Consider the following 19,272-nt stretch of genomic DNA (forward strand, 5'->3'; position numbering starts at 1 on the left):
CACCCAGTTGAATTTCTATGGTGGCCATATTATCTTCTTCCTTATTTCAGTTATATTCTTACAAGTCAGGATAGCTTTGCAGTAGCTTAGCACAAATGTGGTAGCAGATATGGACCAGCTAGCCTAGCTGTTGGCCATAAACACCTCTCCCGGAGTTTCCAACTAGGCTAGTGGTCCATATCCCCTTCCATTCATTTGTGCTAAACTAGGCTAGCTTGGTGTGATAGCTTTTCGACATTTCCCATAATGTTGGATTGTTCCTAGATATGTTTTCCAATATGTGAATTGACCCCAGTGACAATTTTGATGTTTCCAAGTCAAGAGACAAAAAAATTAAAAATAACACAAACCAAGAGTGATGGACCATTTAATGATCTGTAGAAGTATGTTAAACAACCATTTATTTTACAGTTTAAAATGTCCTCATGGAGGAACCGCAAAATACACTCAAAATGAAAGATTGGATCAAAAGACAAAATTGTAAGATTAATCACTTTTGTTTGTTTTTTTCTCTTAGGTCTTTTTTGTTATTTTTTTTGTATTTTTATTTCTCGTTTTTTTATCAAAAATTATAAGTGCCTTCAACATAACCACGAGTATTCAGCCTGCAGTCATAGAAATATTTACACCACAAAAAAGAACTGACAAGCGTGGTTTTACTTTCAGCATCGGTTTTCTTTTTTTCACGCACCAAGCCTCTCGTCTCTTTCCAGACTGCTTTGTTTTGTCACACAAAACAAATAATGAGGACCCTGAAAAGAGACAAAAAAGGAAATAAAATAAAAAATAAAAACACTATACGAGCACAGATTGAGAACATGAGTATTTACAGCTTGGCTCAAGGAGACACTAGTTAAAGAAGAACACCACCCAATTTAAGAATTCAGCCATGTCATTCTTATAGTCTTAAAACAGTCTAAAATATATTGGTGAACACGAACAATTATCTCCCAAATCTAGGGTGCTCAGATTCACATCTGTGTTGTCAATAGATAGTCTGGAATGTTCTGTGTATATTACACACACTTTCTGTTTCACACCTGGAAACATTACCATAGAAGAATAGAGCTCATTTGGGTTTGCAAACTCAAACATTCTGTGGGTCTCCTAATCATCGTCAATAGCTTGTTCTCAGTCGCATGATTCTGATTACGTGCCGAAATCAGACAGCGGGAAGGAAGTGAAATGGCGATGAGATGAGAACAGATCATATGAATCACAGACGAGATGGAGGAAAGCCAGGTACTGTGCTAGTTCAGACAATATTACGAAAGAAAAAAGGTACAAACAGAAAATCACAGAAAGTCTTACTTACTCTGGTTTCTGGCTTAGAGAGAGGGTGGCTCATGCTCACTAATATTGGTTGAACTGTCCTAGACCATGGAAATAACATTTGAATGCTTCGTTTGGGTGGTGTTCCCCTTCAAAGGAGAGGGATATAAAGAGACAAACATCAATTGACTGTAATGATTTAAAAAAGTTCAAGTCACATTCTTCGCCTTTATGATTTTTTTTGTTTGTACTTTAACCTTGTATGTCTTCAAAATAAAGCATGCTATAGCTCGACTGTCATGAGGCCATCTCCTAATTGACCTCAGGATGCAGTTCTTGATATTCAGGGAGTACACTCAGACAAACAGCAGGGGGCGGTGGAGGACAACACAGAGGAGGGGATCAACGAGGGGGATACATTGACCAGAATGATCAACAGAAGCTGCAATTCAACATCTAACACAGCTGCTCCTTAGAAACGAGGATACAATGTCACAATGTAATATCGCTGCGGTAACAGAGTTGCGTTGATGAACAATAGAAAACAAGGGAACCCAGTTTGATGCCATCCGCGTGGCAAATACAAAGTCAAGTATGAAAATAGGTTTTCTTTTTTCTCCTTTGTTTTTTTCCCTAGCATTTGAAAAAAGACATTTTGGCACAGAATGAATTTATAAAAACAAATATTTTTGCAAACACCATTCCTAGGACGAGTAGGCAGTCCATGCCTCTTTCACCCCTCCTCCACACCGCCCCCCCCCGCAAACAAAAACAACAACAAACAAAAAAACAACAAACAAATAAAACAGACACTGAAACTTGATGATCTGTCTTGTAAGACAATCCACTTGGTCTCCCCCACGTCTCTTCAGTCTCTTAAATATTTATAAGTATTTACATGGTTTTTCATCATTGTCCACAATACCTTTAGGCTTTAAGGAGGCAAAAAAAATAAACAAAATTATATTCTTTACATAGTCCCCTGTTGAGGCATTGAGTGTAAACTGTACAACTCCTGTAGTCCCCTCAGTAGCCCCTAGGGGGAAGAAGCACTTGAGGATGGAGAGTTGACTCTGGAAATGAAGTAGAAGAAGAAAATTGTCTGATGGCAATGAAGCAAAAAAAATAATAAAAGCAGTACTAAGTTTGATCAGGCTGCTGTGATTCTCAATCTTTTCTTTTTTTCCCGGCAAAAGATTTTTCTTGCGCAAGCATGGCTGGTCACTGGAGTATTCATTTCATTAACATGTTATCATTCTATTCTCAAAAAGCTGTACAAAGTTCACGATTTTGATTTGATTCTTTTTTTTTATATTAACATAGTGCAATGACGGATCAGATTGGTTCTCTAAGAAACAAACAAAAAAAATCACAATCATTATTTTGCTGAAAGTAAAAACATCCCTTAAGAAGTTCTCAATCCGTTGTTTCATCCCCTTTTTTCAAATGTTTCGAAATTCAGGATGCGATTTCAGAGCACCTCCCAAAAACACCATGGCAAAAAAAGTTAAATGAGCGATCAGAGAATTGATCATCAAAAAATCCCCCATCTCCACCCTTCCATCTGCTCTCAGTAAAAGGCGGAGAGGTCCAGAATTAGAGGTCTGATGGATGACTTAAGGACTTGGTGAAGTGAAGAACAAGTAAAAGTGAGTGCATGTTTAAATTAATAAAACTTAAAAAAAAAAAAAAAAAAAAAGGTTAAACCCATTGAAAAAAAGAAATGAGGCATATTCCAAGTTTTTTTTAAAACTGGATGAGTCCGAAAAGGCTGGTGTTGGCTTGGGTTCTTGGGAGAATGGAGGTACTTTTACACAGAGGCGATGACAATCATGAGGTGGGGGGAGATACTGGAGATGCTGTTGAGGAGGTCGGGGGCCAGGCGCGACAGGTGGCTCTCGGAGAACTCGCACGGCGGGAAGATCTGCACCACGTATGCCGGCTGTGGACAGAGAGAGAGAGAGAGAGAGAGAGAGAGAGAGAGAGAGAGAGAGAGAGAGAGAGAGAGATCGTATGACAAATAGAAGAGCGTGGGTGGGTCTCGGACCGTTTTTAGTCAAAACTGACCACCTGAGACATTTTTGAGTTTTATACTCTGATGGAGAGGAAGTGTGGCCAAATCACGTTTTTGAGAAAGGTTATACAAATAGATACCCTGGAAAAAGGGTATTATAATGTGTTACCAACAATATTTATATTCTGAATGTATCTACCGGTATACGACATGCAGATAATGAAAGCCCCAGATACAATTTTAGTAAAATGTGACAAATACCCCAAACAGCCAAAATATATATTTTGATTTAAAAACAATTAATAATAATTATATATATATATAAATGGGCCACTGTGACTTCCAACTGAAAATAACAGAAGACATTGCTATATCCGTCAATATTCAGATGAATGGGTTGCATTATAAACCAATGGCAGTATAGGCCAAAAAATAAAAGAACATTTAAATACAGTTTTTTACCTGGTTGGAGCCTGGGTTGGGGACATTGATGATGCCAGCTGCCTGTTTGGCCTGCAGGTAGGTAATGAAGCCTCCGTTGAGGGCGTGGGTCTGACCCAAGACGTCTTCCTGGTCCCGGCCGCAGGGCAGCGCCAATAGCAGGCAGTAGTCATTCTCCGCCTGCCACAGAACCACAGTGATCATGAAGACATAATGGAAAATCCCATTTTCAGGAGATGAGACAATTGTAATCAATCTAAGAAGAGTTGAATCCGGTTAGTCCTAAATGGCATTTGACCGTATAGTTTCACTGGAAATCTGTTGCTACGGAACAGTTTGGACCCAAGTGTATTTCCTGTCAGCTGTTGTATTAGCAAACATTGGAACAGGAAATTAACTTAGGGATATTTAGAATGTTTATGTTGTCAAGTTGAAACCTTCTATAAAACATCTCAACTCTCATTTGTCATTGGTGTAGTTGATTTTATTAATTCATTATGATTAATTAATTATTGGCTATGGTCTTAACCCTTTAATCGCCAAAAACGCCATAGGACGTCTTTCCCCGCCATGCTCATTCTGCCAAAGACGCCGTACCACGTCTTTGATATCAATATTTCAAAAATCTGTGATCGAAATCATATTTCTCCCCCGGAGACCTGAGATCTCCTGTTGATCCCCTCTCAACTCTCCAACGGTTCAAGAGCGCCATCTGGTGGCCGATCGGCGGATCGCCCAAACAGGAAGTGATGCGCCGGAAGTGGTGCTCTCCCATATTTCGTCCGGGCACTCGCTATCGTTAGCGGGACTCCATCTTGATACACTGGACATCGATCGGTTGCAAATAACTCGATAAACAACATGATTTGGACGTATATACTATTATACAACCTGGAAATGGATCGCATATTTCTACATCCCATAATAGGAACATTTCTGTTCCACGCTCATCGCCCAACGCTACGAGGAAGCTACGGTAAGATTAAACGTTATTTTCTAACGTGTTCGATACTAACTGCTCTAATGATCATATCACCCACACTAGATGAATCATATAACGTTGGCCACGGAATTATAAACGACCCCCCCCCCCATCCGGTCAACATCAGATGATCAGTAGTAACTTCTAGAAGCACGTCCATTTGAAATGTTTTATCTCACGCAGATTGCTATCAAACTGTATTTGATCATCAATATAATGCATTTGGGACTATAAATCACGTTCTGGAGAAAGCTGCAGAAAACGATAAAAACATACTTATACTTTAGACCGTATTTTAGTATGAATATGTGAATGAAAAAGTATAACGTTGCTACACCCTGAACAATAGATATAGGACGTTGAATGGGCCATAGTAATGTCAATTTAGCAATACAATTTAAAAAGTTATAGCCCTGCAAAGAAGGGGAACTTCTCCATATTAAATGGGGCTGGCGGAGGATGGTAAATTATGAATTTAAGCATGGCGATCAAAGGGTTAAGGTCAATTGATATTATGAAAACTTTGTTTTGATGTAAAACACAATAAACTGAACACCACAAATCTTCAGGCTATGCTACATACATCTACATCACTAACTGAGCTGTAATGACCACAAAGATTCCGTGTCCTCGAATCACAGGAGGACAAATTCAAACTCAATAATTCATATAGTGCCAACCAAATGAATTTGTACAAGACTGTTAACAGTTTTAGGATAATATGAGAGATGTGTGTATGTGAAAAATAAATTAGCATTTCTTTTTTTGCCAAGCAATTCGATTTTTTTGCCCTTTACATTTTATGGATTCATTTCTCAAGGCATTTGTCACATCGCTTGTACTTTGGACGGGTTGGACACATCTGCGGCAGTGCAATAGTGAATCTCATCTTTAATTAACTTAAGGCAAAAGGACTTACGTTCATTCTGCGTGCCACACTGTCCAGCTGGGAGGCCTCCAGCCTCATCCTCTGGGCAATGCGGAGCAAAGGACCTCCCTCTGGGGGCGGCAGGGAGCGCTGGGCCAGCACGTTGTTTCCAGAGACAAAGTGCAGCTGGACGGCTGCCTGGTCATTCTTCAGTGCCAACAGACCTTGCCATACGATGGGGTATTTCTGCATTAAGGAAAGAGAGGAGGGTTGGTTGGTTGAATACCTTATCTCCCTCCCTTTGACTGCCATTGAAAATTTATGAAATTTGTAATATGTTTTTAATGACACTGCTGCTCTCCTCCGACTGCTTACCGTCAAAAGCTGCACCATGTCAATGGATCGATGTCCTGAGTGCTCCAGCTTAGTATCGGGCCGCAGATGCAGTGAACTTGAAGAGGGTGTGGCTGGTGGGGGAGTCGGGAGGAAGGCTGGCAGGCCCTTCTGGAGAGAGAGGTCTGGCTTGTGGGAGAGAGCCATGGGGGACGCCATGGGAGATGGGTAAGAGGGTGAGACGGCGTCCCTCTGCATTCGGGACATGTGCGACAGGTCCATGGATGTAGCGTGGCGAAGGTGGGAATTCTCAGGCTTAGTGTCGCCTCTTTCCCCGAGTGACCCAGTAGAGTGTGACTGCGACAGCTTGCCCCTATGGCCCAGTTCAGTATCTGTAGGAACCTGATTCATATAAAAAGAATAACTATATTAGTGAGTATTTGGACATTTTAAATATATATATATTAAGGCTGTCAAAGTTAACGCGGTATTAACGCGTTATCGCCCGATTCTATTAACACATTCCCCGCCATTGGTTATACCTAGGGATGTCCGATATTATCGGCCGATATCGGCATTAAAATGTGATATCGGAAAATATCGGTATCGGAAATTAAGAGTTGGACAATATCGGTATCGGTAAAAAAGCCAATATAGAGCATCCCTAGTTATACCCATCAATATACCCAGTCTGCCACCACTGTAAGCCTATGGAGATGTTTACCTTCTTTGCAGGGCTATAACTTTTTAAATTTTATTGCTATATTGTCATTACTATGGCCCATTCAACATCAATTATCTATCGTTTAGGATGTGGGAACGTTATACTTTTTCATTCATACAAAAATACCTTCTAGAATATAAGTATGTTTTTATCGTTTTCTGCAGTAATTCCTAGAATGTGAGTTATAGGCCTAAACGCATATATAGATTATCGATTGGCGTTTCTTCCCTATACACGCTATATAAAAAAATTCAACTGTATATGATCGGTATACGTTATGCTTCATGCGTGGAGGAAAGGGGGGGGGGGTCGTTTATAATTCCCCGATCATCAGTAAATGCTTTATGTAGGTTGGGTGATATATTGATCAGATCGGTTTGCTCACAAGGAAACTCACAATTGGGTAGAAAATAACGTTATATTCCTCTTACCGTGGGTCAAAGAGACTGGCGGTGAAAGATCCCAGGTATACGACGCAGATCGCCTAGGTCCATTTCCGGTTTGTATGTCGCAATAAACGCCGAAATAATATCGATTATTAAGTTTAGAAAGCGATCCATTATGTACATTGTGTCTGTCGGGAGTCATGCAACGATATCCGACGGCCGGATGAGTGTAATCAACGCACATCAGCCATATCCTGTAGGTGAGTGTAACTCGCCCGACCATCCACCAGGCGGCGGTATTGAGCCGTCGTTGCCGTCACCTATAGGGTCCAGCTGCAGCGTCGCAGCTGTATCTATGAATTATGAATGCCATGGCGAAAAAATGAAATATTGATCTCAATAACGCTGTACAGCGAGGTCTGGCGCTCAACGCATGGCGGCCAATAACGCTGTACAGCGTTTTTGTCGGAGAAAGTGTTAAAGGGGAACTATTTTACTATTTCTTTCACTATTTGGGCACTTTTACACAATTCCTGTGAGTCTATGGAACACCTCTGTAATATATATATTTTTTTTATTCATTGTTTTGTATTTCTAATAAAGTCCTCAAAAACAGCATTTTTCTACCTCAAGATCTCGAGCTGTTTTGAGCCTGGGCTCCTAAACCACTGCGCTGCTTCATGTTCGCCTGAACATTAACATGCAGCAGTGACTATATGACATCACATATAGGCACATTTTCAAACGACTCAGTTCAGTGAGGGTGAATATTGTGAGAGGAGAATTGGAAGAATGCGCCAATATGAGAATTTTGAGACATAGATCATATTAATATAAGTTCACATAGCTAGGAAACAATGCTAAACACTCAAAAAGGCCATTTATAAGATAGTTCCCCTTTAACGCCAAAAAAAAATTTAACTCACGATTAACTTAGGATTTTTTAATTTTTTTGCTAGACTTTATTATTGATGCTCTCATTGATACTATGTTTGTTTCTGAAGTGTGTGTGTGTGTGTGTGTGTGTGAGATATAGAGAGAGAGGGGGGTGAGAGAGATGAGGAAGGGGCAAGAGAGAAAGAGAGCTGGCTCTGTGTGTGTGAGAGAGAGGGGGTGTGTGATTAATCAGCCCTTGTGTGGGTGAATGTAACAAGTTCCTAATGTTTTATTTCCCCTATTATTTCATGCACACTTTATTCATTGTTTTAAATTATTATTTTCTTTTAAGTTATTTTGTGCATCACTCTGTTTTGAATTTGATGCAAATTTGTAATGCATGAGGGTCATCCTTTTGTGTTAAATGGCTGCATAAAGCAAGCATTTGTTGACTCGCATGTTGATAAGAGTATTAAAACTTGGAGCTTGAAAAAAATCCGTTTAAGGTAGAAAAATATAAAACATTTAAAATGTGATTAATTTGCGATTAATCGTGAGTTAACTATGGACAATCATGCGATTAATCGAGTTAAATATTTTAATCGATTGACAGCACTAATATATATATATATTAAATACAACATGGTAATGTGATCATATGCATATTCAAGAATTCAAAACTACTCTCACAGAAAGAGACGTGTCAAAAGTACACTTCAAATTAAACAAGAGTACTTGTTCCCTAACCTGTGATGGTGCAATGCCTCGGGTAGCCAGGTTCAGTCCCAACGAAGGATGTCCTTGGAACTGGGAGGGGAAGCCCCGCATGTCTCGGTACACTGGGAAGGAACCGGCACTTCCTGAATGCATCAGTTGCACCCCTTGGGAATGCGAAGACACCATGACAGAACCTGATGGATGGACTCCCATGATCCTGTTCTCAGCATGGGTTTGGTGAGACATTTTCCCTTCCAGAGGTTTGAGAGTCTCCTTCCCAGTTGCCATGGTTTTCCCCACTAAAGGACTCTTGGATGGTCCAGGGATGTTGTTGCAAGAGGTTGTACCAGCCTCTGGAGTACGCAACTGTCGCGCTTCTGCAGCAGCCTGCTCTCCTAGCTGATGCTGGTGCATGAAGATCCGTTGGTGCATGTCTCTGTACTGGTCCAAGCGCAAGCCCGGATGGAGTCCTCGGAGGTCACTCTGCATCATCATCACGTCTGGCTGGAGCTGGGGTGCGGAAGGCCTGCGAAGAGCCTGGTGAAAATGTCTAGGATCCTCCTCAGTTCCGCTGCTGCTGCCGTTGCCAGCGCCACCGGACACAGCACCCTGGGGGCCTGCATGTGACTGCAGCACCATATCTCGGATCACATTGGGCTGAGGAGTGTTGGAGCGCTGTGTAGGACCAGGGCGTGAAGATGGCAGGCAATCAGCTCGTCGTCCGTAGCTGATTCCGGACATCGGCGGAGTGTTTATCCTGACCTCGTGTGCCATCGACTGAGAGACACTGTGAGGCGGCATGATGACAGATGACTGCTCTGGGTGTGGGTGTGGGTGATGCATGCCAGAATGATACGGCGACATTGCAGACATGCCAGGACCGAGAACCACAGAGGTTCCAATGGGAGAATTACTAGGAGCTTTGGCAAAAGGCGAAGGGGAGTGAACAGATGTACGCAGAGACTGAGGTTCTTGCTTTAGGTGCGAAGCTGAACGATCAGTCGGCATGCCAGGGTTGGGGCTCATGCGAGTTCCAGACAGTGATGGGTGGTGTGGGCTCATAACAGGACTGAGGTTAGACGGCTGAGGTGGCTTGCTTATATCCATCTTTTTTGGTACCAATTCCACTCCTGGTCCTCTCTTTCCATGCTGCTGCTGTATCACAGCCTGGTTATACATTAAGACTTGAGGACTAGAAACTGGTTGTTGGAACATCTTTACCACTCCACCCTGGGATCCTGTGTGATATGGAGCTTCCGATTTGTCAGACATGGGACACTCCTGCTTAATACTGGAGATGACAGGCTGGGAGTTGTAAGAGTGGCCAGGTAAAAGTACCCCTGGGTGCCCATAAGTTGTAGGGGTTGGTGGTCCCTTCGGGGTTGGTAGTTGGGACAATGGGGTGAGTGGCTCTTGCTTAATTTGAGATTTGGACACAGATTGCTGAAACTCTATGTCACCGGCACTGGCCTGGGGGATATGGCTAATTTTGGCTCTCATCCGTTGAGGTCCTTCAGTTTTCTGACCCGAGTAACTCAGAACTACAACCCCTTCAGATGTATTGACCCTCAGGCCAGGACTGGAGCCTGTGTTGTAAGGCGTGTTCTCCACCACTGATCGCCCTCTGTTGCCATCTTCTATTGTATCCATTCCATGGTAGCGACTATTCTCATTTGCGTTTGATCTAAATTTCTGCTTCGGAAGGGATAGGCCAGTGTTGCGGTTGCTAAGAGATATCCGTGGGGTTTCCTCTGTGTCATAGGGCATTGGAATTCGACTGATTACTGAGGTAGTAGGGGATGAAATGACAGAGTGCTTCTCTCCACAGTTCTGCTGGGACTCAGTGAGTGGAGAAGGTTTGTGATGTGCGGGCTGGGGTGGCAATGGTGGCCTTTCTTCAAGATGCATGTGCCTTGAACCCACTGTGTCAGAGGGATTTTCGTTCTCCGACATCCGGGGAGGGTCTGAAAGAGCAGCCGTTACCATTGTGGTAGGTATAGCATTACTATTTGATGCAGACACATATTTAGGTTCCATTAGGATTTTCCTTAAGGTGCTAGAACTAGGGTCAATATCAGATGCCTTAGTATCAGGGGGCATTGGTGAATTTCCCGAAGGCGTGTTACTAAGTGCAGTTACTACTGATGCAGAGGAAGTCACCACAGTAATTTGAGATGAAGGAGCAGTATGAATTCTACTTTCTTCAGATCTAGGAAGCCAATCTGGGGAGACTGCCATTTTACCAGGGCGAGGTAGCGTGATAGTGAATTGGGATGCAGGTGGTGTACGGAGAGGGGAGGGGGCAAGAGCAGTGACAGATGGCTCAGCTGCTGGGGAATTTCTTTTAGAGTTTGCTGTGCTGCTTGTGCCTGAGTGAAAGGCGGATTCTTGGGGAACAGGCTGCTCCACTGCGGGTTGTTCTGCCTCTTGAGGAGTGTCCACAGTCATAGTACTCGTGATGTCACGCTTGCAAGTTGCAGCTGCAGTAACTACCGAGGATGCTGCCGTTGATGCAGCTGTAACAGTAGCTGCCTTAGAATTGATGGTCTCTAGGTCTTCTGGGATCGACTCTGGTAGCTTGATAGGAGAGGGTTCAGGCTCTGAAGCCTCTTCAGCAGTGTCACCTTTCCTATTAGCCGCACCTTTACGACTCCTAGACTTCTTTGGAGTCTTTGCTCGAACCTTCCCTGCTTTCTTGGGCATTTCAGGTGGAGGGGGATCGTTAGGCACTGCAGCAGGTAGTTCAGCTGCCTTACCCTCTGCAATGAGCAGCTTTGGGCTGGGTGTCAACGGTCCAACATCTGGGTTTGCCGCAAGAATATTGTTGATAGCGATGTGCGTTTCAGGTTCCATTATCTCATTGGAGGAGGGTGAGACCAAAGGTTCAGGGGTAGGAATAATAGCAGTATATGTAGGAGGAGCTGTGAATCCATCTGCATCTGCAGATATATCTTCAGCAGTGATGGAATCAATGGCAGCAGCAAGTTCGGTTTCACTTGCAGGCATAGCTGGCTTTTCCTCCTCAACCACAGCCTCTGGCTCCTCTACCACAGGAGGCAGTACGGCTGGTGGCTCTACAGGTGGTTCCTTGTAAGGGCGAGGTGTTTGATCTACTGTAAATTTGGCAATATTTTCAACAGCCTGCTCCAATTCCATCTGCCTTGCCAATAGAGCAGCAACTGGGTCAGCAGGAGGTTCAGGTTCTGGTTCTGACAGAGTTTCTTCCTTTCGCTCTGGACCAAGTTCTTCTGCTTCTTTCAGAAAACATGTAGTCTTCGTCTCCTCGTTCTCTTGTAATTCTGGTTTGGTCTTTTTAGTCGTAGTTTCACATAATTCAGGTTCATCCTCCTCTGAACGAAGTAAACCTTTTACATCATCGACGCTTACACGGATCTCAAGATTTCTAAGGCTGTGTGATTTATCTTCAGTCGCCTGCTTGGCATTTCTTTTCAACCTTGATGCTTTCACTTTACCACTTTTTTCAGGCGGCTGTCTTTTCTCTGTATGGGTAGAATCCATCTCATCTACATTCCCTTCAGAAGATCTCTTTGCATTGTTATCTTTTAAGTCTTTCTCCTTTCGGTGCACTGGTGAGTTTTGTTTTTCGTCTTTCTCCGACAGTTTCTCTACCATTTCAGTATCAGCTTTAGGTTTAGGCTCAGACCCGTCAATACCAGTACCATCAACAGCAACCTCTGCCGGTGATGCAGCCATCTCTGGTTGTTTGTCTAGTTTACTTGCTTTCTTGTTAATCGAGGTCCCAGCAGGTGAAGTCACTTGCGCTTGTTGCACTTTTTGGGTACGGGGTGAACGGGGTGAAGGTTTCAAGACCTCCTCCAAAGTGCTCAACGTCTCATCGACATCCAGATCTTCTTCTGTGACTTTTTGTTGATCCACTTTTACTGGCGATACATCCTCCCCCCGTTTCCCTCCCCTTTTGGGTGGCCGTCCTCGCCTAGTGTTGGTGGATGGATGCGGAATGTCTTGCTGCGTCTGCTCTTTGTCTGGCCCTCGTTTGCGCATGGAGCGGGGCGACTCGACCACCTCTTTGCCAGCTTGGTCTCCATCAAGTGGCGTGGCATAAACTGATCGTACATTTCTGCGACGTGTTCTCCCGTGAATCAAGCTTGACTCAAGATTTTGTTCAGAATCAGAAGCGTGAATTGGCGACTTCGCTGTGGCTTTAGGCTCAGGTGTCTTTGAAATTTCTCCTCTAGGAGATGAGGCCCTTTTGAGTTTCTCTCTGTCAATCCTTTCACTCTTCCTTGTGGCAGGTTTCTCACTGGGAACAGTCTGGGAGGGTTGTGGGGTGCGTGTTGTTGAAACACTTGACTTGGCCCTTTTGCTCTTGGGCTGTTTACGGCTCCGTATTGGTTTGATTTCAGGTTCTAGCTCGGGCATGTTTATGTCATTGTCCATCTCTGTTTTCAAAGGTTCCTCAAAGTGTTTTGATTCTTGATTCATTGCTTGGGACTCTGTCTTAATAATTTCCTTTTCCTCAAGCTTTGGATAATGAGATTCTGAGGGCTCTGCATCAAAACTATTTAGGGAAGCGCCAGGAGTGGGGGGCTTATCTTCCAACACAGGAGCGTGTTTCACAGTAAAATTTTCCATTTTAACTTTGGGTTCACTTAACTCTACTTTCGGCTCAAGTTCAGTTTCTGGCTCTGAAGGGGCTGGAGGAGGGGATATAGTTAGCTTAGAGGCAGCCGTTTTTATATCTTCAACTGGAGGTGACTGTGGTGGGGATACCTCAAGGATATGTTCAAGTTTCTCCTCTTTGACAATAAGGACACAGTGTTCAGAGGATGGAGGTATACCAACATCTTTCCCTTCTGTTGGAGACATTTCTCTTGGGGAGGGAACAAATGGTGAGACTGGCAAGATTAGAGAGGGGCTGACTGGTTTGACCTCAGCTTTCAGTACAGACTCGGATATCTTGACAGACACTTCATTATCATCATTCTGAACCTCCTCTTTTTTCATCTCCACAACTACGTCAACACTCTCTGTGTCATGTGGAGGGTGATCCTTGTCCCTTTGCTGTTGGAGTTCCAAAAACCGACTATGGAAAAGCACTATGGGCTCTTGTGGGATATCACCTCCCCCAGATACAGGTTGTGCTTCAGTAACACCTGGTTTAACAAGAGGCCTACTAATTCCCATCTCTAAATCCTGATCTTTGCGTTCAAGATGTTGCAGACGCCGTGAATCCTGTTCAAAGATTGAGCTGTGAAGGAAACGAGAGGCAAACAGTTCCTGACGCTCTTGGTCCTGTGGCTTGAGCTCCTCCTTTTTATTGTGAAGCTTCCCTTCAGAGTCTGTTCGAATCTTTTTCTTCTTCATGTACCAAGAAGGAATAGGGCGAGGTGCTAGTTCTACCTTCTCCTTATCTGAACAACTGTGAGAGCTCGGAAAGCAAGATGGAAGAAAGGACCAATTGTCTTCCCGAGAAGAGTACAATGTTTTTGCTCGTTCAAGGAGTGCTTTTGTATCAGGAGTTATGGTCTTGTCTAACGCAAAAGAATAAAACTTATTCTTCTCCAAAGAGCCTGAGAGCTTCAGGTCCGTCAACCTCTCTTCTCGTTCCCTGAGGATGTAAGACAGGGCGGTGTTGGACTTGGGAGAATGGTGCTTGTTCTCACCATCGTCATCTGAATCTGACTGCACCTCTCCAGGCTCTAGATCATGGCCAAGGCTCTTGCAAATGCTTTCACGTTTCACAATGCCACTAGGAAAGGTCATCTCCATTCTGAGTGAATCAGATTTGATGCGTCTTTCCCAGCGTTGGAGTAACTCTTCGTCACATCCAAGCAATGTTGACTTAAGCTTTGGGAATTCAGTGTCAGGAGAATGAAAGCGACTGGCTGTAAGATCCAAGTTGTATTTCAATGACTCAATACGTGAGAACATCTTATCATCCGCTTTCGGAGAGGAATTTATGTCTTTATTCGTGACTAATAGAGAAAGTTGGGCAGTTTCATCGTCCTCTTTTGTGGGAAAGTGTCCAGATCCTATTGAGGATGTAATATTCTGATCAATGTCCTCATTTAATGGTTGGGAATTCCCAAAGCTGCATCCTCTTTTTGTATTGAGAATTTCAAAGTCAAAGCTCTCTAATTTTTTACGTTTACAGGAAGGGAAATCATCATTGGTGAAATCTGGTTTTGCTGCATCATGGGCCAAACAGTGCTTTTCAAAGTCGTTAGTATCATTGCCTTGTGGGCTTTCAGATGTGGCAAACTTATCAGGCTCCACAAGCTTATGTCGGAGCCATCGACTCTGTTCCAATTGTTTTGCGTTTGACTGTTCATTGTGTGACAGAAATCGTTCTTCGCCTTCCCCCGAGTCATTGTACTGCCTTATTATCTGCTCCTCATTTTCTGAGAAGCCCGGTTTCTGTTTATTTGATTCATCCAGATCAAGACTGCCACCATCTGACATTTTTAAGAGACTTGAGCTGCTCTGGATTTTTAACCCCCCGTATTCCATTTTGAGATAGGGCAGGTCCAGTGGATCTGTGGCATCTTCACTTAGCTCTCCTAGACGTGATCGAAGCTCAAGACTAAGGCCCATTGTGTTGCTTTCAGAGTCTTGTTCATCTCTAGGACTATAAACAGAAACCATACGTTCAGATTTATCCTTACGGTGCTCCTTCTTATGTATCCCTTTTAACATGAGACATTTGTCACTCTCTGTCTCTTTAGCACCATCTGAAAATTTACGAAGTCCTAGTCTACCATCCTCCTCTTCGCTAGGCCTTTTCAGCCGATCGCTTTTCCCAATTGAGTCTTCAAAACGCCTTTTCCTTGCAGCTAAACGATCAATATCCACAGCAGTAGCACCATCAAATCCAGGTTCTGATTTTCCATGTTTTTTGGATTTAATTTTAGTATCCTTGTCAACAACCTCGACCAGACTCGCCATGCTTTTGTCTTTGGGCACTTTTCCGTGCTTAGCAATATCCCCTTTAGAGGGTTCCAAGCGGAATGGAGGACTTCTCTGGTCAGATGAAGGTGACGCCAGCCTAGGACTGTCATTTCCTCCCCTAAGTCTTTGTTTTTCTTGGATAGCATGACCAATTAGCTTGCCTTCTTTTTCCTTAACACGTGTTAACTGTACCACACAAGGCAGAAGGTCCAACCGTCCTTTGCCAGAACCTTCCTTTTGCACCTTGCCAGTCTTACACCGAAGAGCTGATTCTGGGCTAACGTCTCTTTCAAGTTCTGGTTCCGTCTCGCATGTCGGGACACTGGGTGATACCACTTTCAGCTTCTTCAGTCTCTGTTTCTCACCCTTTTCCTTGTCCCCCCTGTCCTTACGTCCAGCTCGCTTCTCCTTTTCAACCACTCGGTCGGCTTCAAAAACTCTATCGTTCTCAGGCTTATCGGTTTTGTTATACCTTTCAGCCCGTGCTTTGTCAGGCTTCTCAAATCTAGGAGGGGAGAGTGAACTGCAGCTGCCACTTCTTTCCGAGGATCTACAACAAACCCGGCGGTCAGAGTCACTGGGTATCCTCTCCGAGAGCGAGGGGGATGCTGTGGGGCTGGCAGGGCGACGAGTGGCAACATGAGATGGACTTTGGCTGCGCTCAATTGTCCTCCTCCCCCCGTGGTCTGTTTCAAAACGTTCCCTCTCTCTTTCGCGTTCCCGTTGCAAATAGCTGTATTTTCGGATGTCCTGCTCATATGGGTCTGCTCTGTATTCTCTATATTCCCGGGGGTCTTCAAAGTATCGTGGATCATAGTAATCCCCTTGATATGGGTCCCATTCAGCATAAAACTCCCGACTTCTAGCAGGGAATTTGCGGCGTGGATCTTCAGTAAAGGTTCCAGGTGTTCGTACGTTTTCATAATATGGCCGCTCCGTTGGAAACTCATATTGAGTTCTGCGCTCATCCCTGGAAAAAGAAATAAGCAAATAGAGAGAGAGGGCAAGAAGGAGAGAGAGAGCAAATGTAGTTAAGTAATGATTATATAATACATCGTCGCTGAAAGTTTATTATTGGCGAGTCATGAGGTGAACATATTTTTCTATACAAACCTTCGTTCAGACAGAATGTCATAAAAGTCACAGATGTCTTGGCCAGATGCTTGCATTGAACGATAAAACGCCATTTGACTTTCCTGATTGGCAAAGTCCACCTGAAAAAAAAGCACACACACTGCTTAGCAAACTTGCCAATTATGATATGCAAATCTCAGTAAATAATTACAGTAATCATAATCCTGTCATCTGACAAGACTATCCAACATTTCTATCATTTCAGAGAATGCTTCGTTTCACTCACTTTTATTTTATTGCCCCCAATCTTCCACCCCTTTGTCTCCTTGACGGCTGCCTGTGCATATTCTATGTTGTTATACAGGATGAGGGCCATTCCTTTCATTCTATCAAATACGACCTGTGGAGGAAGGAGAGAATGACACGGTGAAAAAGAAAGCTGCGACAGAGAGAAAACCTCAACAGCAATTGTTCCTCAACAATGCAGGGAAACAATAGTAAAGTGTGAAAGGGGGGGAAAAACAAGACTTACCTTGACAACATGTCCGTAACGGCAGAAATGACGAGTAAGATACTGCTCTGTGGTATTTGACGCTAATCCATCCAACCAAACACAAGTTGTAGGCATGCTCTTCCCAAAGCCCAGCTGAAAATAATGAAGATAAAAGCATTATGTCTAAATCACTTTTATCAACATCACAAATTATCAACAAGATGGAACCGGTTCAATTTAACATGAATGATGGTGATATCAATCACGACTGAGTTATGAGGCAATAACACGAAGGACTAATGTGGAATTGCAATGATGATCCTCACCTTTAGCCTGTTGTTGCCAAGGTACTCGCCATCCATCTTCTTTATGGCCTTACAGACACTGGCTATGTCACAGTACTGTAGGAAAGCATACTGAGGTGCTCCATTCACCTTCTTAATGTCAATATCCTTTGGGAATACAAAAAAAAGGAATATATTGGCACAGACTCATATAATTTAACATGCATGATCATGTCATCATAAAACACGGAGTCATACAGCCCCAACTTTCAACCACCCTGCTACCTCAACATACCACTATTTCTCCAAAGCGCTGAAAGATGTTCAGCAGATCATGGTAGCTGGTCGTCTTCTCCAGGTTTCCGATAAATAACGTCCGCGTGGCCTTTGGATGGAACTCATCTATCCTCTCATCCAAGGGCCGGAACTCGTTCTCACTTTCCGTCTCTGAAAATGTGACTGCTCATTGTAAACATTTGTCTGGTTCGCCAACAATAATGTCTGTGTGTTTTTAATATATATAAAGCCAGAACTTACCAGGGCCATTCCAGGCGATGACCTCAATTTGCATGCCAAAAAACAGCTTCCCCTTCGACGCTCCCAGGGCCTTCTCCTGGTCTTCCTGCTGGCGAAAGAAGACAAGTCCATAGCGCTCCTCCAACGCTCCGTGGATTTGGACAGATGTGACTTTTCCATACTTCTTGAATTCATGGAACAGACCATCCTTCAGACTGGTATCTATAGAGGAGAATGATAGGTATATACAATTCAAACACAATTCTTTTTTGCAATGATTTCTTGGCAAGATATCCATGCAAAAAATACACTTGAGAGAGTAACATGCCCAGTTGATGAATAATTCATATGCAATACTTTTATTTAGCTAAAATATTTAAAGTTTTTCTGTACTAAAAATAATAAATAAAAAAAACTCCTGGGGTACAATGAGCACAGTTCAGTTCACGACTGACCTGTAGAGCGGACAGGAAGATTTTGGACCTTGATGCCGAAGCTTTTGCGTGGTTCATCCTTGTCAAGACAGGATAAAGGAAGTGCTGAGGGTGCAGGAACGGCAGCAGACTGCACCGAACGCGCCGGGGAGTCATCACTCGAACTGCTGCTAGAATCACTAGAGCAAAGAGAAAAAAACACAAGCTTAGGAGGTAAAGCCGTTTGTGAGGCTCGCCGCAAACAGCATCTTTTACTATGACCATTACAAGCACCATTGTGAAAAGGTAGTCCCAAGTGTACAGACATAAGTGATTGCCGTGTATTCATTATCCAGTTGACCTCATCAAAAAGGTTAAATGCGGCTCTACAATGAAACGGTATTCGTTAACACCAACACACACTTAAGCACAACATTTCTGGAAAGACCTATTGGAAGGTGAAAAATTATAGGCAACACCAAGTTGCATCATCTGTAACACTTAATATGTGGTTGAAGTACAGCCAAGTCAGATCAAATTAATATTATTAACTTTATACAATCATGTTTGAATATAGATAGACTTTTTTTTTTTTTTTGAACAAATGTTTTTTATTTTCCCCTTTTTAACATAAAACTAGACAAACAATACAGTAAAAATCAATGATAAATCACAGGACAATGACAGAAATAATAACAACAATAATGACAGTCCAGTAATTAAATCAAAATAAATGTAGATTAAAAGACATAAAAATAATAAATACAATACAATTAGGGATGGGTACCGAATTCGGTACTTTTGAGGTACCGAACCGAAACACGTCGATACTACCGAGTATCGAATCAAGTGATTCCTTCATGTCAACGTTCACACGCACAATATATGCTTACCTAGGATTTGACTTGATTCAACAACAAAGCAGTCGGAGCAATGACAAGCCGAAAAC

General features: G+C 43.1%; 1 protein-coding gene across 1 annotated transcript in view; it reads right to left on the bottom strand.

The window, feature by feature from the left end:
* Positions 1-366: 366 nt before the first annotated feature.
* The window catches only part of spen (spen family transcriptional repressor), an 89,910-nt gene continuing 71,004 nt past the window's right edge, over positions 367-19,272 (bottom strand). The window contains exons 4-15 of the mRNA XM_084333760.1: positions 18,366-18,523; positions 17,932-18,132; positions 17,690-17,841; positions 17,437-17,562; positions 17,150-17,263; positions 16,904-17,017; positions 16,657-16,757; positions 8,644-16,513; positions 5,953-6,312; positions 5,629-5,823; positions 3,749-3,907; positions 367-3,214 (exon numbers count right to left, since the gene is read on the bottom strand). Coding sequence (XP_084189886.1) covers positions 3,083-3,214; positions 3,749-3,907; positions 5,629-5,823; positions 5,953-6,312; positions 8,644-16,513; positions 16,657-16,757; positions 16,904-17,017; positions 17,150-17,263; positions 17,437-17,562; positions 17,690-17,841; positions 17,932-18,132; positions 18,366-18,523 — 9,682 coding nt within the window. The 3' untranslated portion in view covers positions 367-3,082. The remainder of the gene's footprint in view (positions 3,215-3,748; positions 3,908-5,628; positions 5,824-5,952; positions 6,313-8,643; positions 16,514-16,656; positions 16,758-16,903; positions 17,018-17,149; positions 17,264-17,436; positions 17,563-17,689; positions 17,842-17,931; positions 18,133-18,365; positions 18,524-19,272) is intronic.

The sequence above is a fragment of the Notolepis coatsorum genome (genome assembly GCF_963971535.1).
Source record: "Notolepis coatsorum genome assembly, chromosome: 17".
NCBI classification, from domain to species: Eukaryota; Metazoa; Chordata; class Actinopteri; order Aulopiformes; family Paralepididae; genus Notolepis; species Notolepis coatsorum.